At 40.1% G+C, this 16,816-nt stretch overlaps 1 protein-coding gene across 3 annotated transcripts; it reads right to left on the bottom strand.

The window, feature by feature from the left end:
• Nucleotides 1-1,166: 1,166 nt before the first annotated feature.
• On the bottom strand, nt 1,167-15,087 carry LOC108434586 (E3 ubiquitin-protein ligase TRIM39). 3 transcript variants are annotated; one of them, XM_017709825.1, is made up of 8 exons: nt 14,985-15,087; nt 4,709-5,369; nt 4,068-4,163; nt 3,264-3,497; nt 2,821-2,968; nt 2,478-2,525; nt 2,349-2,375; nt 1,167-1,982 (listed from the first exon to the last, which is right to left on the bottom strand). In XM_017709825.1, exons 2-8 carry the CDS (start codon nt 5,363-5,365, stop codon nt 1,438-1,440), a joined length of 1,755 nt encoding a protein of 584 aa, XP_017565314.1. In that variant the 5' UTR covers nt 5,366-5,369; nt 14,985-15,087; the 3' UTR covers nt 1,167-1,437. The 3 variants fall into 3 exon arrangements, with proteins under 3 accessions (XP_017565314.1, XP_037402620.1, XP_017565316.1); XM_037546723.1 differs by lacking the exon at nt 14,985-15,087 and adding an exon at nt 6,520-6,567; XM_017709827.2 differs by lacking the exon at nt 14,985-15,087 and adding an exon at nt 6,260-6,427.
• Nucleotides 15,088-16,816: the final 1,729 nt, after the last annotated feature.

Raw genomic sequence — 16,816 nt, 5'->3', positions numbered from 1 at the left:
ACATTTTCAATGGGAGACAGGTCTGGACTGCAGGCAGGCCAGTCTAGTACCCGCACTCTTTTACTACGAAGCCACGCTGTTGTAACACGTGCAGAATGTGGCTTGGCATTGTCTTTCTGAAATAAGCAGGACGTCCCTGAAAAGACGTTGCTTGGATGGCAGCATATGTTGCTCCAAAACCTGTATGTACCTTTCAGCATTAATGGTGCCTTCACAGATGTGAAGTTACCCATGCCATGGGCACTAACACACCCCCAGACCATCAGAGATGCTGGCTTTTAAACACAACGTCCATGATTTCCAAAAACAATTTCAAATGTGGACTCGTCAGACCACAGGACACTTTTCCACTTTGCGTCAGTCCATTTCAGATGAGCTCGGGCCCAGAGAAACCGGTGGTGTTTCTGGGTGGTGTTGATATATGGCTTTCACTTTGCATGGCAGAGTTTTAACTTACGCTTGTAGATGGAGCGACGAACTGTGTTCACTGACAATGGATTTCTGAAGTGTTCCTGAGCCCATGTGGTAACATCTGTTAGAGAATGATGTTGGTTTTTAATGCAGTGCTGCCTGAGGGATCGAAGGTCACGGGCATTTAATGTTGGTTTTCTGCCTTGTCGCTTACTTGCAGAGATTTATCCAGATTCTCTGAATCTTTTGATGATATTATGGACTATAGATGATGATAATCCCTAAATTCCTTGCAATTGCACACTCATAAATGTTCTTAAACTGTTGGACTATTTGCTCACACAGTTGTTCACAAAGTGATTAACCTCGCCCCATCCTTGCTTGTTAACGACTGAGCCTTTCAGGGATGATCCCTTTATACCCAGTCATGACACTCACCTGTTTCCAATTAACCTGTTCACCTGTGGAATGTTCCAAACAGGTGTTTTTTGAATATTCCTCAACCTTCCCAGTGTTTGTTGCCTCTGTCCCAACTTCTTTTGAATGTGTTGCAGGCATCAAATTCAAAATGAGTGATTATTTGCAAAAAACAATAAAATTTATATGTTTGAACATTAAATATCTTGTCTTTGTAGTGTATTCAATTGAATATAGATTGAAAAGAATGTGCAAATCATCGTATTCTGTTTTTATTTATGTTTTACACAACGTCCCAACTTCATTGGAATTGGGGTTGTAATAAAATTGTCATTTCATCGGCAGATCCTTTTATTGGTTTCAAGAAATAATGCTTGATATAAGCAAAATCGTCTGGCAGTTGGATAAGACAGGTTAAAACAAAGTAGGTTGAATAATCTTATAAAAATATAAGTCATGTAAAGATCCTAATCCTAAATATGATTCTGCTACTATATTTAACTGTGAAAGCTAATGTATCAGAAAGGCCCAAGAACATATATAAATTACACAGATGTTTCAATCTTTTGTACAGTATTTACAGTAATCTGGCCTTGATAATCTTATCGTTCAGTCAGTGATCAGAACAGGTGTAATGGTGAGTGGCACATCATTTTTGCCTGACTTGTTAGTGCAGGGGCTGAAGAACGGGTAGATGGCGTCGCTGAAAGTGTCCATGAATGTGTAGATGAGCATCTTAGCTTCCACATTATAGAAGGACACCTGGCCTTTGTCGTAGTCCAGAAATATTCCAATCTTCTGGGGCTTCAGATTGAGGGGAAGTGTGGTGGAAGGCTCTGTTCTGAGTGTGTAGTCAACATTGTCTCGCAGGCAGAGGAGCCAGAATCCATTGCTTGGGCTGAATGTTATTTTGCCCTTCCTGTTTACGGAGTGGCTGGCTACTCCAAGGTCCCAGTCAGTCTTGCCACTCACCTCCACTTCCCAATAATGTTGCCCACCCGTGAAGCCCTGTTGAGCCAAAACACCCACTACTCGGTTGAAGCGCTCGGGATTATTGGGGACATGCTTCTGCTTTTCGCCACACCACGCCTCCTTTCTGTCTTCTGACAGGATGAGACGAGGATGGGCAGTGTTAGGATCCAGGATCACGTCCTCTGATTGAAGAGATTGGAAAAGTCATAGAATAAATTTGTTGTTATTTATCAAGAGGATATAAAGATCCTGTCCAAAAGGAACACTGGGTACAGTTTTTAATACTTTAAACACAATGGGGTGATGTTACACCAAAAGTGATTGTGTAAGGATTGTAGTACCAGTCTAAAGAGGGTTGACAAAATAATAGGCATGGGTAAAGAACATTAACTTTCAAGAAATTGAGTCAAGATTACATGTGTGCAACAAGTGGGATATGTTAGGTTGAATACCAGTTACAGAGGAGGCCTAACGGTCAGCATTTGATATTCATTCCAAGAGAGATTGTGCAATAATGATAAGTAGAAAAGCAAATAATCTACACTCACCTGCATACTCCTGTATTGTCTTGACATCTGCAAAACAGTAAAACAAAATTAAAGTAAAATATACAAAAAGTTAAATATATATGAAACGGTAAAAGATCACTGGCTATATTTTGCCATATTAACCAGTACCTATTGGATGTGCTTTCAGCAGTGACTGCTCAGTTAATGGTGACAGATCTATGTAGAAAAAGAGTTTTATTATTCCTGTAGGTATTTATTTCAAGACATTTTGTAGTAAGCTTGACAAGTTGAGAAAACAAGTGTTTTGAAAATGAGCCCCCTCTTCAAGGCCTTTCTGAACACATTACAATGTTAACATGTACAATGTACTTTGACCACTAGGTGCCAGTGACACCTCTTCAGCGAGTTTCTTAACTTCCTGCATAATGGCTCCATTAATTAAAAAATACAACATTTATGGTGTTCACTAGATGTCAGCATAGTCCACTAAACCACAAATGAGAAGTCTTACAGATTTCAGGTAGTTTCTGAAGCTCCTGGCAGGAGTGTATCAGCAGTTGACAGACTGAGTTGTACAAAGATTTTGTTTCAAAGTTACATTTCACTGAGACTCCAGTCCAGTCTTTGTCTGGCAGTTGAGCATTGATGTCGGAGTAGCTCTGTGGACACAGAAGAGTAAAGTGGAAGCTTTGTCAAAGAAGTTAGATACCATGATTGTATTTTCAGCCCTTAACAGTCATTTTAACAATTAAAGACACAATCAGGAAGTGCAGAAACAGTACCACAACCATCCAAGGACAGACTATAAGCTTTACTAACTAAGAAGATGCTCACCATTGTATATTTTAGTAGGCACAATCCTCTTGGTGCTTATAATCTCTGCTGAGTAAGTCTGTAGTAATGCTGAGGCCTAAAACTGCCCAAATACTTTAAAGCATTTCTTTTATCACTTACCCTCAGTCCACTGATGCAGCAATCTGTCTGGGCCAGTTTGGCTAGCGCAGCACTCCTCTTCCTCAGCTCAGTGACCTCCAGGTCCAGCTCTCTAAGCATGCTCTCGGCCTGATGCTCCACTGAACGCCGCCTCATCTCTGTCACCTCCAGCAGCTCGGCTTGGCTGCGTTCAATGGAACTCAGCAGAGCTCCGATCACACGTATGCAGTCCTGCTTCTCTCTCTCTGCAGCCATCTGGATAGAGGAAAAGGAGTGTTGAGGAAAAAAAGAGGAGAGAAAGAGGGCAGAGGGGATGGAAAGAGATGTTGGAGGAAAGCAGAAGAATAAAAAGTCAAAAAAAGTAACTGAAATAGTTAGCATGGATGCCAGCTAACCACATTTTGCGCATTTGAAAACTCCATGCAAAGAAAACAAAACCAAAAAAAAAAAAAAAAAACGCTGTTACTCCTTTAAGCCACTGTCAGCAAAGGAACTGTGTACAAAATGAGATATGTGTGATCACTCACATCTGAAATCAACATCTTCAGAAGGGAGTGTCCAATTTCATCTGCAGAGGTCTGGTGTGGCTGCAGGTTTTCACTCCAACAAGCAGGAAGTCAGCTGATAAAATGTTTGAAGACTAAAACCAACTAACAAAACAAGTAAAATCAGGTGTGCTTGTTTGGAGTGAAAACCTGCAGCCCTGTCTTAAAGTATTCTAAGTATTAATGGACTTATTTTTATTGGTCCTTTACACAGGTCAAAATGTGGGTTAATACACATGAAGGAGGTCTCATAAACAAATCAGTGAAACCTAATTCTTACTTTGATTTCTGCCAGTGAAAATTTGATCTCTTCAACCTTCCTCAGCCTCTGCTCAATCATTTCTTGTATCTTTGTTTCTGTGATGTCAATCTGAGTCTGTGAGAAATGTAAAAATAGAACAAAGAAAATGAGATAACAGCAGGTCAGTGAATGCTCAAGACTGTATATAGTATGTTTGTAAGCAATATTGAAAATACACTAGAATAAATTTTAGTAACTCTTTGCTGTGGGGCAGCACAATTTACATAAACCTACAAAAGCATTTATAAATGCTTATTCCAGCATGTCAGTTGTCACAAAGACTGCTTCTGTACATTCAGATGTTTTGTTTTACCTTCAAAAAGTATTATGACAGCAGACATTTGCTGAAAAAGGCCTTAATAAACGTTTATATAGATTTATGACAGTGGATGTGAAACGCTTATGTAGGTGTTGCACAATATTAAAAATCCAGCTCTTCAATAAACTGTTACTGAAATTTCATTGATGTTACACAATATATTTACAATATATTTCATTTATCTTTATATTCAATTTTCATATGAGAAGCTACACTATGCTTCTATTTTCTGTTGTTGATTTTCAAATGAAAACTGATGATTTACAAAGAATTGCATTACATGAGAATGCCAGAGCCACACCTTGTTGTTCAGCCACTCCTTTTCTGCAGTGATGATTTGGTGTGATTGATGCTCTGTATCTCCACACTCAGAGCAGATACACTCTCCATCAGATTTGCAGAAAAGATCAAGTTTACGGTGGTGTTTTGGACATCGAGGTATTTTCATGGTACTGGCAGCTCCACTCAGAGTGTACCTCCTCAGAGACACCCCCCCTGTGAGCTCTTGGGGCTGGATAATATCTGAATCGGTTCCCTGTATCACCATTGTGTGACTGTCATTCTGAGACACTTTGGAAGGAAAGGGCTTGAGAAGCTTGCGTTTCATTACAAGGAAGAGATCCCCTGACAGCTGTCTTTGTTTTAGAGGCCTTTCCTCAATTCTTTTTCCTTCTACCCCTTTCCACTCCAACCCTCCACATGCTCCAGCATCCCCTTTCATCTGCTTGAACTGCTCAGTGATCTCACGGAGGGTGCGGTTGATGTGGAGCTCAGGCTTCTTTTTGAAGTTCTCCTTGCAGAGCGGGCACTGGCACATCTTAACTCCTTGCCAGTAGTATCCGATGCAGGTCATACAGAAGCTGTGGCCACATGGAGTGGAGACTGGGTTGTCAAAGATGTCTAGGCAGATGGAGCACTGGAACTGCTCCTCAGAAAGGAAGCTTCCCAGGAATGGCATAACTCTGGATGGATTTGTGGAGAAGAAAGACATGGAGGAGATTTTAAAGAGTTTAGGCAGAGACATAAGAGGTAAGTGAAGAGATAGGTGAGTATAGGTGATAAAAGTACTATTTTAGAAATAGTGTGGACATTAGACTGGAGATCAGGAATTGGCTGGGAAAGAATACATGGGAAAAGGGTTCTTTCTTTGGAACAGTGGTTGTCAACCCAGTCCTCAGGGACCCTCAGACAGACCAAATTTTTGCTTGGTCCCTACACAAAAAGACAACAAAAATCTGGACTGCCTGAGTGGGACAAACCTTTCAATAGTAATGAAGATTACAGTTAGAAGAAGGGGCGTTGCCTGGGTATGTAAAGATCCGGGGCTCTGCCCAATTAATATATATATATATATATATATATATATATATATATATATATATATATATATATATATATATATTTTTTTTTTTTTTTTTTTTTTTTTTTAACAATACGTACCCTGATATATAATGTTTAACACTATAATATGGAGTTATATTTTTTTATTCAACAGATTTAAAATTTAACAAAGGGTGCACAAATTCTGCAGAATGACTGTTGGTGACCTAAAGATAGTGAGCTTTTACTAAAGGACATGGACCAGGTATATTCCATCAGTAAATCCATTCCTCAATAAAGTATGCAAAACAGTATGTAAACAATGGATTTCATGCAACTGTGTAATAAAGTAAACAATTCACTTGTTTCTAAATTGTTCTTTTACCTTTTATGACACAAATTATTTAATGAAACAAATTATTGAAAGAAATATTAATAATTATTAGTGCTAAGGGGTCTACACAATTAACACTCTTTAAGAATTACTTATTATCTATCCTGTATGTTTTTGCACAGTCTTTCTTCTCCTAACCTGTTCTTTCTTTAGATCAGTCCAGTCCTGATCAGTTCAGTTCATTTCAGGTCTCTCCACATTTCCTCCCTCTCCACCCTCTCTTCTACCCTGTTAAATAGTAATTCAGGAAAGCATGCTTAAAATAAAGCTGGAAACAATATTTTAAATACAAAAGACTGTGCTAAAACAAACTACATCTGGCATTATTTTGCTAGTCTTTGTACTAAAAACATGTGTATTTTATTAATAATGTGTTTATTAGGCATTGTTTTCCATACCGCTTGTATTGTCTTCTCCCATCTCCTCTCCTCTCCAGTTCTACTCTGTTCTCCTCTCCTGTTCTCTCCTCTTTCCTCTCCTGTTCTCTGCTCTCCTCTCCTGTTGTCTGTTCTCTTCTCCTCTGCTCTCCTTTCCTGTTGTCTGTTCTCATCTCCTCTCCTGTTCTCTCCTCTCCTCTCCAGGTCTCTGTTCTCCTGTCCTCTGCTCTGCTCTCCTCTCCTGTTGTCTGTTAGCTAACTAATTCCGAAGCTGACTAGTGACAAGCTGCATTTTATTAAGCACACGGTGGGTTTGATCTGTGTGTTTTGATTCGGAGACGTGTGTTTTTAACCAGCTATCAGAGCTCCACAAACAATGTCATCACAGTTTACATAGTTAACTACCGTTACCTTTCTCCTTGAAAAAACGCCGTATATCCATTTTCTTTCACCGTCAGCTACCTGCAACCTGCTGCCAAAAATGGCTAGAGCACATGTGCGCTCCCCCACGGGGGTGGGGGTGGGCTCTCCTCCGCGCCCGCAAAACCAGCAAGCTGATTGGCTGTTTCTCCTGAAAGGCGGAACTTTATCCTTGAAGCGGCACTATGATTGGCGTTAAGAGATTTCCTATTCTCACAGCAGCATTGGCCTCCTCATTAATAGTACAGCTGAGCGAAAAGGTTCGGGGCTACTGGATAATCATTCGGGGCTGAAGCCCCGGAAGCCCACCCCAGGCGACGCCCCTGGTTAGAAGTTGTGAAGATGGGCACTGGTTGGATTTATAGTGTGTTCAACTGTGTGTTGGCCAGAGCACCATTTGAGGCCTCAGTGAGTTCAAGGGTTTAATAGCTGGCATGGACATTGATGTTACATAGTTGTGAACGACAGAGGAGACTCAAGATTACTGAGCTGTGAGATCAAGTCTGTGTCACCAATCTATGGTGTGTTATCACTAATGAACAGTCTCTGGGTTTACCACAAACGGAGTTATACTGTGTAGGCAACACACAGCACTATCTGCTTCCTGCCAGAAATGACGTCTGACATACGCAGCCATCTGACCTATATCTTCAGATAACCATGCAGAAGCAACTGGATAATCGCATTATAAGGAAAAACAAAACAAAATAATATTCAAATCATTCACTAATCTGCATAAAAGAGCCATCCCCAAATGTATGGAATACAGTTGCTAACATCAAAAGGTACTATGGTTACACACTGACTGCAGATGCAATACTGTCTTGATCTTCATCAGAGGGGAGAGCTGGGAGAACCACCAGATGAGCAACAGGCTGTGTATACGTTCTATCCTTCAGCTTCACATCAGCAGACCTGATGTGCCTGGATCTAGGATAGGTTGCAGAGTACTAAGCTTTAGTTGCTCTGCTCTACGAAGTCTCCCCCTTACTCGGATAAGCTCTACCTTCTCATCAAACTCTGGAGACAAAGTTACCGGTTGGCTACTCCTGGGAACAGGTTTACTGACTTTTCCTCTGGAAAGCTGTGTAATTGGGCTCTGTGCAAGCTCAATCTTTCTGCACTGCGATAATGTTTGGCAGTAGGGCTACTACCCTTTTTGGTCACACCATGCAACTCCTGCGCAGTGATCTCTAGTAGTTCCTTCCTGGTGTTGCACTCACTCAGATGTGTGATTGAAGGGTCTGGCACAGTAGAGGTGATGCTGCAGAGTGTAGTCTTGCATAGCTCTGTGAAATTCTCACAGAGGTTATTGTATTTCCAGGCTATAGATCTGGACTCTGCAGGAGAAAAAGAGGTCCTTTGCTCCATCTGTTGGGTTTCATGAGTTCTTGTAATGTTTTACCCCATGTGATGTCATGCATGGAGATCTGTAATGTCCACAAGACTACAAGTCAAGTCAAGTCAAGAGGCTTTTATTGTCATTCCATCTGTGTACAAGTACACAGTGGAGTGAAATTATGTTCCTCCAGGAACAACACTGTGCAACAAGGAACAAAAAGTGCAAAGTGCAAACGTGCCGACATCGTGTGCAAAAAAAAAACTAAACCAGAAACAATAAATACTATAAATGAAACAGACATTAGACACAGGACAGTCCGGTACGTTCTGCCAGATGGCAGCAGTGAAAAAAGTCTGTGTAAGGTATCGAAGGGGTCTTCCACAATGCTAGTGGCTTTCATCTTTTATCTATGCTTAGGGTGAGTTCATTCTACAAGATTTGGGAGAGTTGTGCACCAGTAAGTGCAGCGCAGAGTTCTGGCCTGGGCATAGAGTGCAGACGCTTGGGGGTGACCCTACAGCGGGCCATCAAGAATGACAGGTGGGCTCTGTCTTGACCATCTACTGTCCACAGGTGGGCTACTGAGCTTTAAGCCTGCTCAGAAGCATCACAGAACACATGCATCTCTCGCTTGACATTAGACAGGTCTGCATCCTTGGGTAAGTATGATCTGGGAATGACAATCTGGGGTAGAAACTGCAGCTCTTCTTCCCAGTCTTTCCAATGTTGCAAGAGGTCCAGCGGTAATAGTGTGTCATTCCAGCCTCTGTGTTTGTCCCAGAGGCATCTTACCAACATCTTGGTTCAGGTGGTGAGGTTCAGGATAGTCTTCTCATGAACAAGCCAGAGCTCAGCCCTGTGTAATCTTACTTCCTCAGGTAGGATGACACCTGGCTCATTGCTCGCCCACTGACGCAGTTCAAACACAGCTGACATCAATAGTGATCTTAATTTTTTAACTAAATATCTGGCTTCAGCAATGGTAAGCAGGTTCTGAAGACAACTGTCAACATAAAAACATTTCTCAACTGAGAACCCCACCTCATCTCTGTTACATTCATATACTGCTACAGGCTCCTCTTGGGACATATCACACCATACGAAGCACAATAGGAAACAGTCCTCTGCAAGTAGGCGGACCTGGTGAAACATGCCTTTGATGTCTCCTGAAATGGCTACTGCATGTTCACAGAACCTCACTTCTCAGTTCAATTGAAAACTATTGAACACCAACCCGTTCTTTCCTGTGATGCAATGCTTGGTCTTGGGGTTTGCAGGGGTGGAGATGGAGAAAGATACAGATGCACCAGGAAGGGTCTGAACATCCTGTCTAATTGTATGCAAGGGTAAATCTTCTGGGGTGCCTTGCAGACCAAGCTTCTTTGTAGCAGTAGGTAGCAACATTGTTCTTTCATATCCATCATCTAATACTGCAAAGGTATCAAGTGTCTGTTCACCATAATGGATGAAAACACATACAACCTTTAACAGGACCCATCTACCTTCAGTTGGTCTATCAAGATAGAGGACCTAAGTGGTTGAATTCTCCTCATGTTTCACCATTGCTGCTAACTGAACTGATCTCTTCAATTGTCTGTCACTGACTCCACGTACCTGTAGATGTCTTCCTTGGCATAGACTGCAAGGCTTCTTTAGATTGCACTGTGTTGCCTGGTGAGATTGGGCACATCACCAGCATCTCTTGTTCACCTTTATCCAATCAGCTACTTGCTTTGCAGTGAGCTTGGAAATAGCTGTGCACTGACTGAGGTAATGCACCTGAATGATCACAAAAGGAGCAGTATGGCTTGGCTTTCCCTTTTACGGGGATAGGTTCATGTGCTTGAGTTCCCTCTTTCTTCAACATATCCTTGGTTCCATGCAGGACTGTCACAGAATGCTTTCTGCAGATGAGCTACGTGTGAGCCACACTGTAACTCCACTTCTCTGTCTGGTCCTAGAGTCTGAAACATGCCCACCAGCGACTGAATCTGGAGTGCAAACTTCTCAAATGTAGCAGTAACTCCACATCTTATGGCAGGAAAATCCATCACTGTGGCAATCCTCTTCAATTCTATCTGGGGGGCTGGCCAGACTTAACATTCAGAGCTGCAAGAGTGTCTGTGTACAGTGTAGGAGAGAGTAAGTAGGCATCTGCAATCAGTCTTGCTTCCTCCAATTTTAGGTGATCTACTAACACCTGGTATTTGAACAGCTCAGTCCCGTCGACTGTGTAGAAGATTCTCTAGTGCAATTTAACTCACTTGGGTCTCACTTGGGTCTCGGCATACGAAATTGGGCATAGTTGGGCCCTTGGTAAGAAGCCTCCGTTATGGAGTTGTGGTTACTGAGTGACGGTCTGGGAGGAAGTGACTGCAGCTTTGGGGTACCTGAAGTTATACTGTGTAGGCAACACAGAGCACTATCTGATTCCTGCCAGAAATGACGTCTGACATACGCAGCCGACTGACCTATATCTTCAGCCAAACATGCAGAAGCAACTGGATAATTGCATTATAAGGAAAAACAAAACAAAATAATATTCAAATCATTCACTAATCAGCATAAATCCTCTTGCAATACCGGGCCTTTCGAACAGTCTTAGTCTACAAACATCAGATGACATGTTACGCTGTTGGAGTGAAAGACTGTAGCCACACTGGCCCTCTGTTGATAAGATTGGACTCCCTGTTTCCCAAAAGCACTGTTTGCAAACTGCAGTACATCAAACCCTTCTGCATGTGCATAAATGTTCTTTTCTATGCTGTAATACACCTACTTCAGCTTATGAAGCAGTTAATAATAAACAAATAATATACTCCTGGTGTGTTAGTGTTAGAGCAGGCAAAACACAAATCTATGCAGGGATTTCAGGACTGGGGATGGGAAGCATTGCCTTTGTGATTCGATTATGTAAATGAGAGGTGCAGAAGCTTTTTAGTTCAAGATTTTCTAAGAATCCCAAGACAAATTTCTAAGAATGTTTCTAAAAATATCTCAGAACTGACAGCAGAACACAGCTGATTTTTCAATAAGATAATGAAAGAGGAGTCCAATGTAACCAAATGCTTTTGCACAGGAATGAAGCTCAGCTGGCTCAGGTGCAATTCCTTCTTTATCTTTTAAAAGATCAGCAATGTGCACTTAAAGACCTCCATTCAATCCACATATATTTTCATCATTTCAAAATGTGGTACAACTAAAACATTTGTATGTCTGTCTGCTTCTTTTGGCTCTTTATTCAGTTTGATCAGTAAAAATTATATATTTTTTTTTTACATGTAACATGGTTTTATGCTAACACTGGTTCTAGAACAGTGAGGAACAATTACTGGTTCTAGAACAGTCAGTAACAGTTGCAGCTTAAGAATCAAAAACTGATGTTCAATACACTTTTTGTTCTAAAACCGATGATGTAACACCAGATGATGTAACTGCCAGGCAGCTATGTATTATTACAAAGTTATAGGTGCCTTCATTTTCTAGAGACCTTCTGAATTCTTTTTATGTACCCTGACTGGCCACTTCATTAAAACCACCTCCTTGTTTCTACCCTCATTGTCTATCGGCTCTGATTACCATACAGGTGTGTGTTGGAGTTGAATTAAAGACTGCAGTCCATCTGTTTCTCTGTGTACTTTGTTAATCAATTTCATCCAGCTCTTCAAGGGTCAGGACCCCCACAAGACCACCACAGAACCGTTATTATTTGGGTGGTGAGTCATTCTCAGCACTGCAGTGACACTGATGTTGTTTCAATGTATTAGTGTGTGTTATGCATTGTTGAGAGTAGGCTTTACACTGTAAAAAGTGGCTTGTCAGATCTACTTAAAAAAATTACTTCATGTGGGAACAAGCAATTGAACTAGTTTTATTCAACTCAAAAATTGACTTTAAATTTATATGGCAAAATAAGCGCCCCCGGATAAAATACAAAACAATCCAAAGAAGTAAGGCAGAAGGGGGACTCAATCTTCCTGTTCTAAAATACTATTTTTGGGCAGCTCAATTAAAGCCATTAATCTCATGGATCCAAAACGACACTCATACACAATGGCTGAGCATTGAACAAACAATGAAAGGTCTTGCCATTTCTAGATATTTCAATAAAGGGTCTGTCATTGTGGACTAGAACCACACTCAACATTTGGAATAAAGTTAGAGCTGCATTTAAGTTGCCTAAAGCACTTTCAATTTTAACCAGCATTGGACATATTAAATCCTTCACTCCTAACAGCTTAGATAAAGGCTTTGCAAAATGGGCTGATCAGGGGCTCATGTCTATTCATCAGTTAATTGATACAAACAATCTTATGTCCTTTGAACAACTACGTAGACATTTTCAACTTCAAAAAAATGATTTCTTTAGATATTTACAGTTGCGCTCTTTTCTGACTACACACAAAGAATGGGAAAGAGTGCTGAACCCCACACCAATAGAAAATCTCTTAACCCAATTTCAAAAAGGTGAAGGGGATAAGAATTTGATAACAAAATTTTACAAGGTATTTTTATCAATGAGTCGACATGAACCTGTTCAAACAAAACAAAGATGGGAGGCAGAGACGGCCAAAACCATTACTGATGAAATGTGGGGGGGGGGGGGGGGCATGGACAGAGGTACATCAAACTACAAATTCAAATATGTGGCGGGAATTTAAGAATTTATCAGCAGATATTTCAGGACACCGGATGTTGTTGCTAAGATGGACCCTAGAGTACCGAGCTTATGTTGGAGAAACTGTGGCACGCAATACCTAACCACACACACATCTTCTGGTCATGCCCTAAATTACAAATCTTTTGGGACAAGGTGTATAGGACTATAAAGCAGATCCTCCAGGAAGTGATACCAAAGGATTACTCGGTATCTTTCCAGCAGGTATACAGGGTAGAGCTAAATTATATCTCTTAAATATCTTTTTTGTAGCAGCCTTGAAATGCATTACTATTAAGTGGATGCAATTAGAGCCACCCACCTACAATGCTTGGGTCCAAAAAGTTGGCGAACTGTACCAAATGGAAAAAATAACATACTTACTAAGACTCCAAAAGCATATTTTCAGTTTACGGTGGGACTGTGCTAGAGCTCTACTCAGGTAATGCCCCAGTTAGTAAACTTGTTGCTGGAATGACTGGTACCGCGACCTTGCCACTTCAAGTAGATATTTTATTTAATCATTCATTTATTTTTCCTACTCTTGATTTATGTGATGCTGAAACCAAATGGAACCTGTTGTAAAACACTATTCTGAGATGTTTATTTTATTTTACTGATTGTCTGCACAATGCTCTCTAATTACCATCTGAAGTACAGTTGTATGATCTGCTCTGTTGTTAAAAATTCAATAAAAATTTTAGTTCTAAAAAAAAATTGACTTTGATTGAAAGAATCGTTTATTCATAGTATTTATTTAGGTTGAATAAAACTAGTTAATTTACTTGTTACCACATGAAGTAATTTTTTAAGTAGACCTGATGAGCCACTTTTTACAGTGTACAAAACGTCTTCATGTTTATGTATCAGTAATGGCAAAGGCATCGGCAGATACATACATTAAAAATTGTTATTAAAAATAGAAAATTGCTGGCATCAGGCCAGTGCATCCCTATATTGGCCAGTGACTAAATAATTGTTAAAACTATAGTAAGTTTTGAGTGAAGTGTATAGCCAGTTGTTTAATGCTCTTTAATTATAATTGAGTGTAAAGCACTACACCTACTTAACCCTACACCTTTCAGATGAATCATAGAATGGGCTTAGTATAGTCATAATATTTACGGTATTCACAGGTTGGCAGTCATAGTAGCAATATTTACATTGTATGTATATATATATATATATATATATATATATATATATATATATATATATATATATATAAATCATGCAGATATGTTCATAAATATCTAGATAACTCCACAGAGCAAAAATGTATTTATTACCACAGTGTCAGATTCATCTCTGTAGTGTAGTAGTAGTAATAACATTCTGTCTCAAGTCTATAAAGAAAAGATGTAGTTCTGAGCGGGAATCACAAATCTGTGATTCTCCTGTAACCCTCTGAGTGGGTGACACCATTCTACTGTACACTAACCTTATTTTATAAACTTAAAAATAAAGGTGGAAAAAAGTTTGTTAGAGGTGGTGACATAAAAGAACCACTTTTGGATCCCTAAAGAACCTTTTCATAGATGTTTAAAGAACCATTTTTAAAATTAGATGCATGACTTAAGAAACTTTTTAACCCCCACACAATGTAAATATCTTAACTTTCTATAAGTTAAGATCATAGATACAACTCATAGATATAAAATCAAAGACACAACTGCATTATCATAGATTCTTGCACGTAACACATGTCTAAGTAGTGTCATATGCTGCTCTAAAATGACTAGTGTTACTTTATTAATGATCTCAGTCTCATGCTGCTAAGCATGTACTACCAGAAGCGATCTTGGATACTTAGGCTCGTGTACTGTATCATATCACATTTGGCACCTTATGTCACACCTTAGCCCTGAAGACAAACCATTTTGTTTTGCAGTATGCCTACATATAGTTGAAGTCAGAAGGTGCTAACAATTAGTTTTCTTCCTAGATGAAGTTTCATGTGATAAGCTTTGAGCATTTGAATTCAAAAATGCATTCAAGTGCATTCACTTTTCCAAGATCTTGCCTACTGTTCAGTGCCCTTTACTGATCCCCTCCTGCAGGTCTTACCTCCTCAAAAAGCAGCAGCTTCCTAAAAAGGTTGTCCTTTTCTTCTCAATTGTCTCCTATCTTCTCTCCTGTGCTCACCTCAGAGCTACAGTTTGGTGTGTTCTCTGACACCTCCTTATCTACTGTGATGGCAGCTGCAAGGAATTCTACAAACACGCAGCTGGCTGGTTTTAACCTGTTCGTGTCAGCTGTATCTGCTCTACTGGCACCGTCATAGTGACATGCTGAATGTTTATGCAGGTCAGGTCCTGAATGTGCACACTGCTTGGCCAAAATGTCCCTACAACACTTCCTGCAGCTCTCCAACTCATGACTATAAACACACTGATGTGCACTGTTTTAAATTGTCCTTTCAAAATCTACTGTTATGAACTGAATGTTGCTCTTTCAGAATCACTACAGTGTGAGTAATCCTCAAGTGGAGTGCTTAATTTAGGCCCAATATAATTTCTTATTTTTACACCTACCCCTTGTTTTTGAGTGTCACATTGCCCCTTGGAACTGAGTTACAGCAATCCTGTCAGTCTTTAATTAAATTTAGGGCATCATATGAGGGAGGATGTGATCATTACTCATTATTGCCCACCCCTAATTCTTTCATAATTGTCATAAGTCAATAAGTCATCTATTCACCAGCTTCTTGTTCAATTTTTCCTGTTCCACCTTAAAGGGAGCAGCCGTTACATTCTGGCGCCTCAGGTGTCAGTACTGCTGGACTATTTAAGGTGGAACAGGAAATTTAGCTAGGTAGTTACAGAGACAGTAACATACTATTAGCATTTTTTATGCTTGTTATTAAGAAAAGGACAGTAGCACATTGAAACAACATTAAAACTAATAAAACAATGGTTATCTTACATTTTAATTGAGAAAATACATTTGTGGGGTTTCTTTGGTTGCTCATGCAGTGTTTCTTTTTTCTCATAAAACTCTGACTGGAGTGTGCATCTGAAAACCTTCCATTTGGAAGGACATGGAGCTCCAACACTTCGCCTTTACATCTAAAAAAAAAAACGGGAGACCCAACCCCTAGACATGAACATGCAAAACGGATGGCTAAGGGCTAAGTGGTCAGGGTAAGGGGTCAAATGGGATTGGGCCTTGGTGCATTTGTGTGATGAGAAAGCTTGCATGTTCTTGGCTGTCAAATGGACACAATGTACTCCGACCTGTCTGACTACAATTGGTGAATGGTTACATCTGCTCTGTACAGCTACTCTCCTTTTTTCTCTCTTTAATATGATGTTTAGCCTGTAAGTAGCTAGGCAGTGATAATTTTTGTTGTTTTGGAGCTGTATTCCAATATTGGGTGTACCAAACAGGAATCAATCATTTTTATACACTGTCCCTTCATTTTAAGACAAATGATCATGATCTCAAATTATCACCTTTAGTACTTGGTTGCAAATTTTCAGTCATTGACTACCTGAAATCTGTTCCATTATTAATACCACTACGCTTTGGAGGGCGCTTCAACCTGCTCGTGGGCCCTATGGGTCTAGTTACACACAGCATCCAAAAAACCTTTTTTTTTTTTGGTGAAGGCGCATACACCACCAGTCTGCAACTCCAACACTGCCATTCAATACTGCACAAATTTAAACCCAGAAACAGTACACCACAAGCCGTAGTCTGCCACAGTGGGCATGAGAAGCACTCATGATCAGTTCAATGTCTCACCTTTGATCCACGGAAGTAAAGTTAAATGTTTGCTGTGACATTTTCACAAAGCCCAATTCACCTTTAAATAAAGGAGCACTGCCAATACCAAATTCATAGAAAACTGACAAGGATGGCACTTTTGGCTTTGGATGGGCAAAAAACTCAGCAGT

Source organism: Pygocentrus nattereri, chromosome 2 (assembly GCF_015220715.1).
Source record: "Pygocentrus nattereri isolate fPygNat1 chromosome 2, fPygNat1.pri, whole genome shotgun sequence".
NCBI lineage: Eukaryota > Metazoa > Chordata > Actinopteri > Characiformes > Serrasalmidae > Pygocentrus > Pygocentrus nattereri.
The sequence above is the reverse complement of the archived record's forward strand: the minus strand, read 5'-3'. Positions and strand labels throughout refer to the sequence as shown.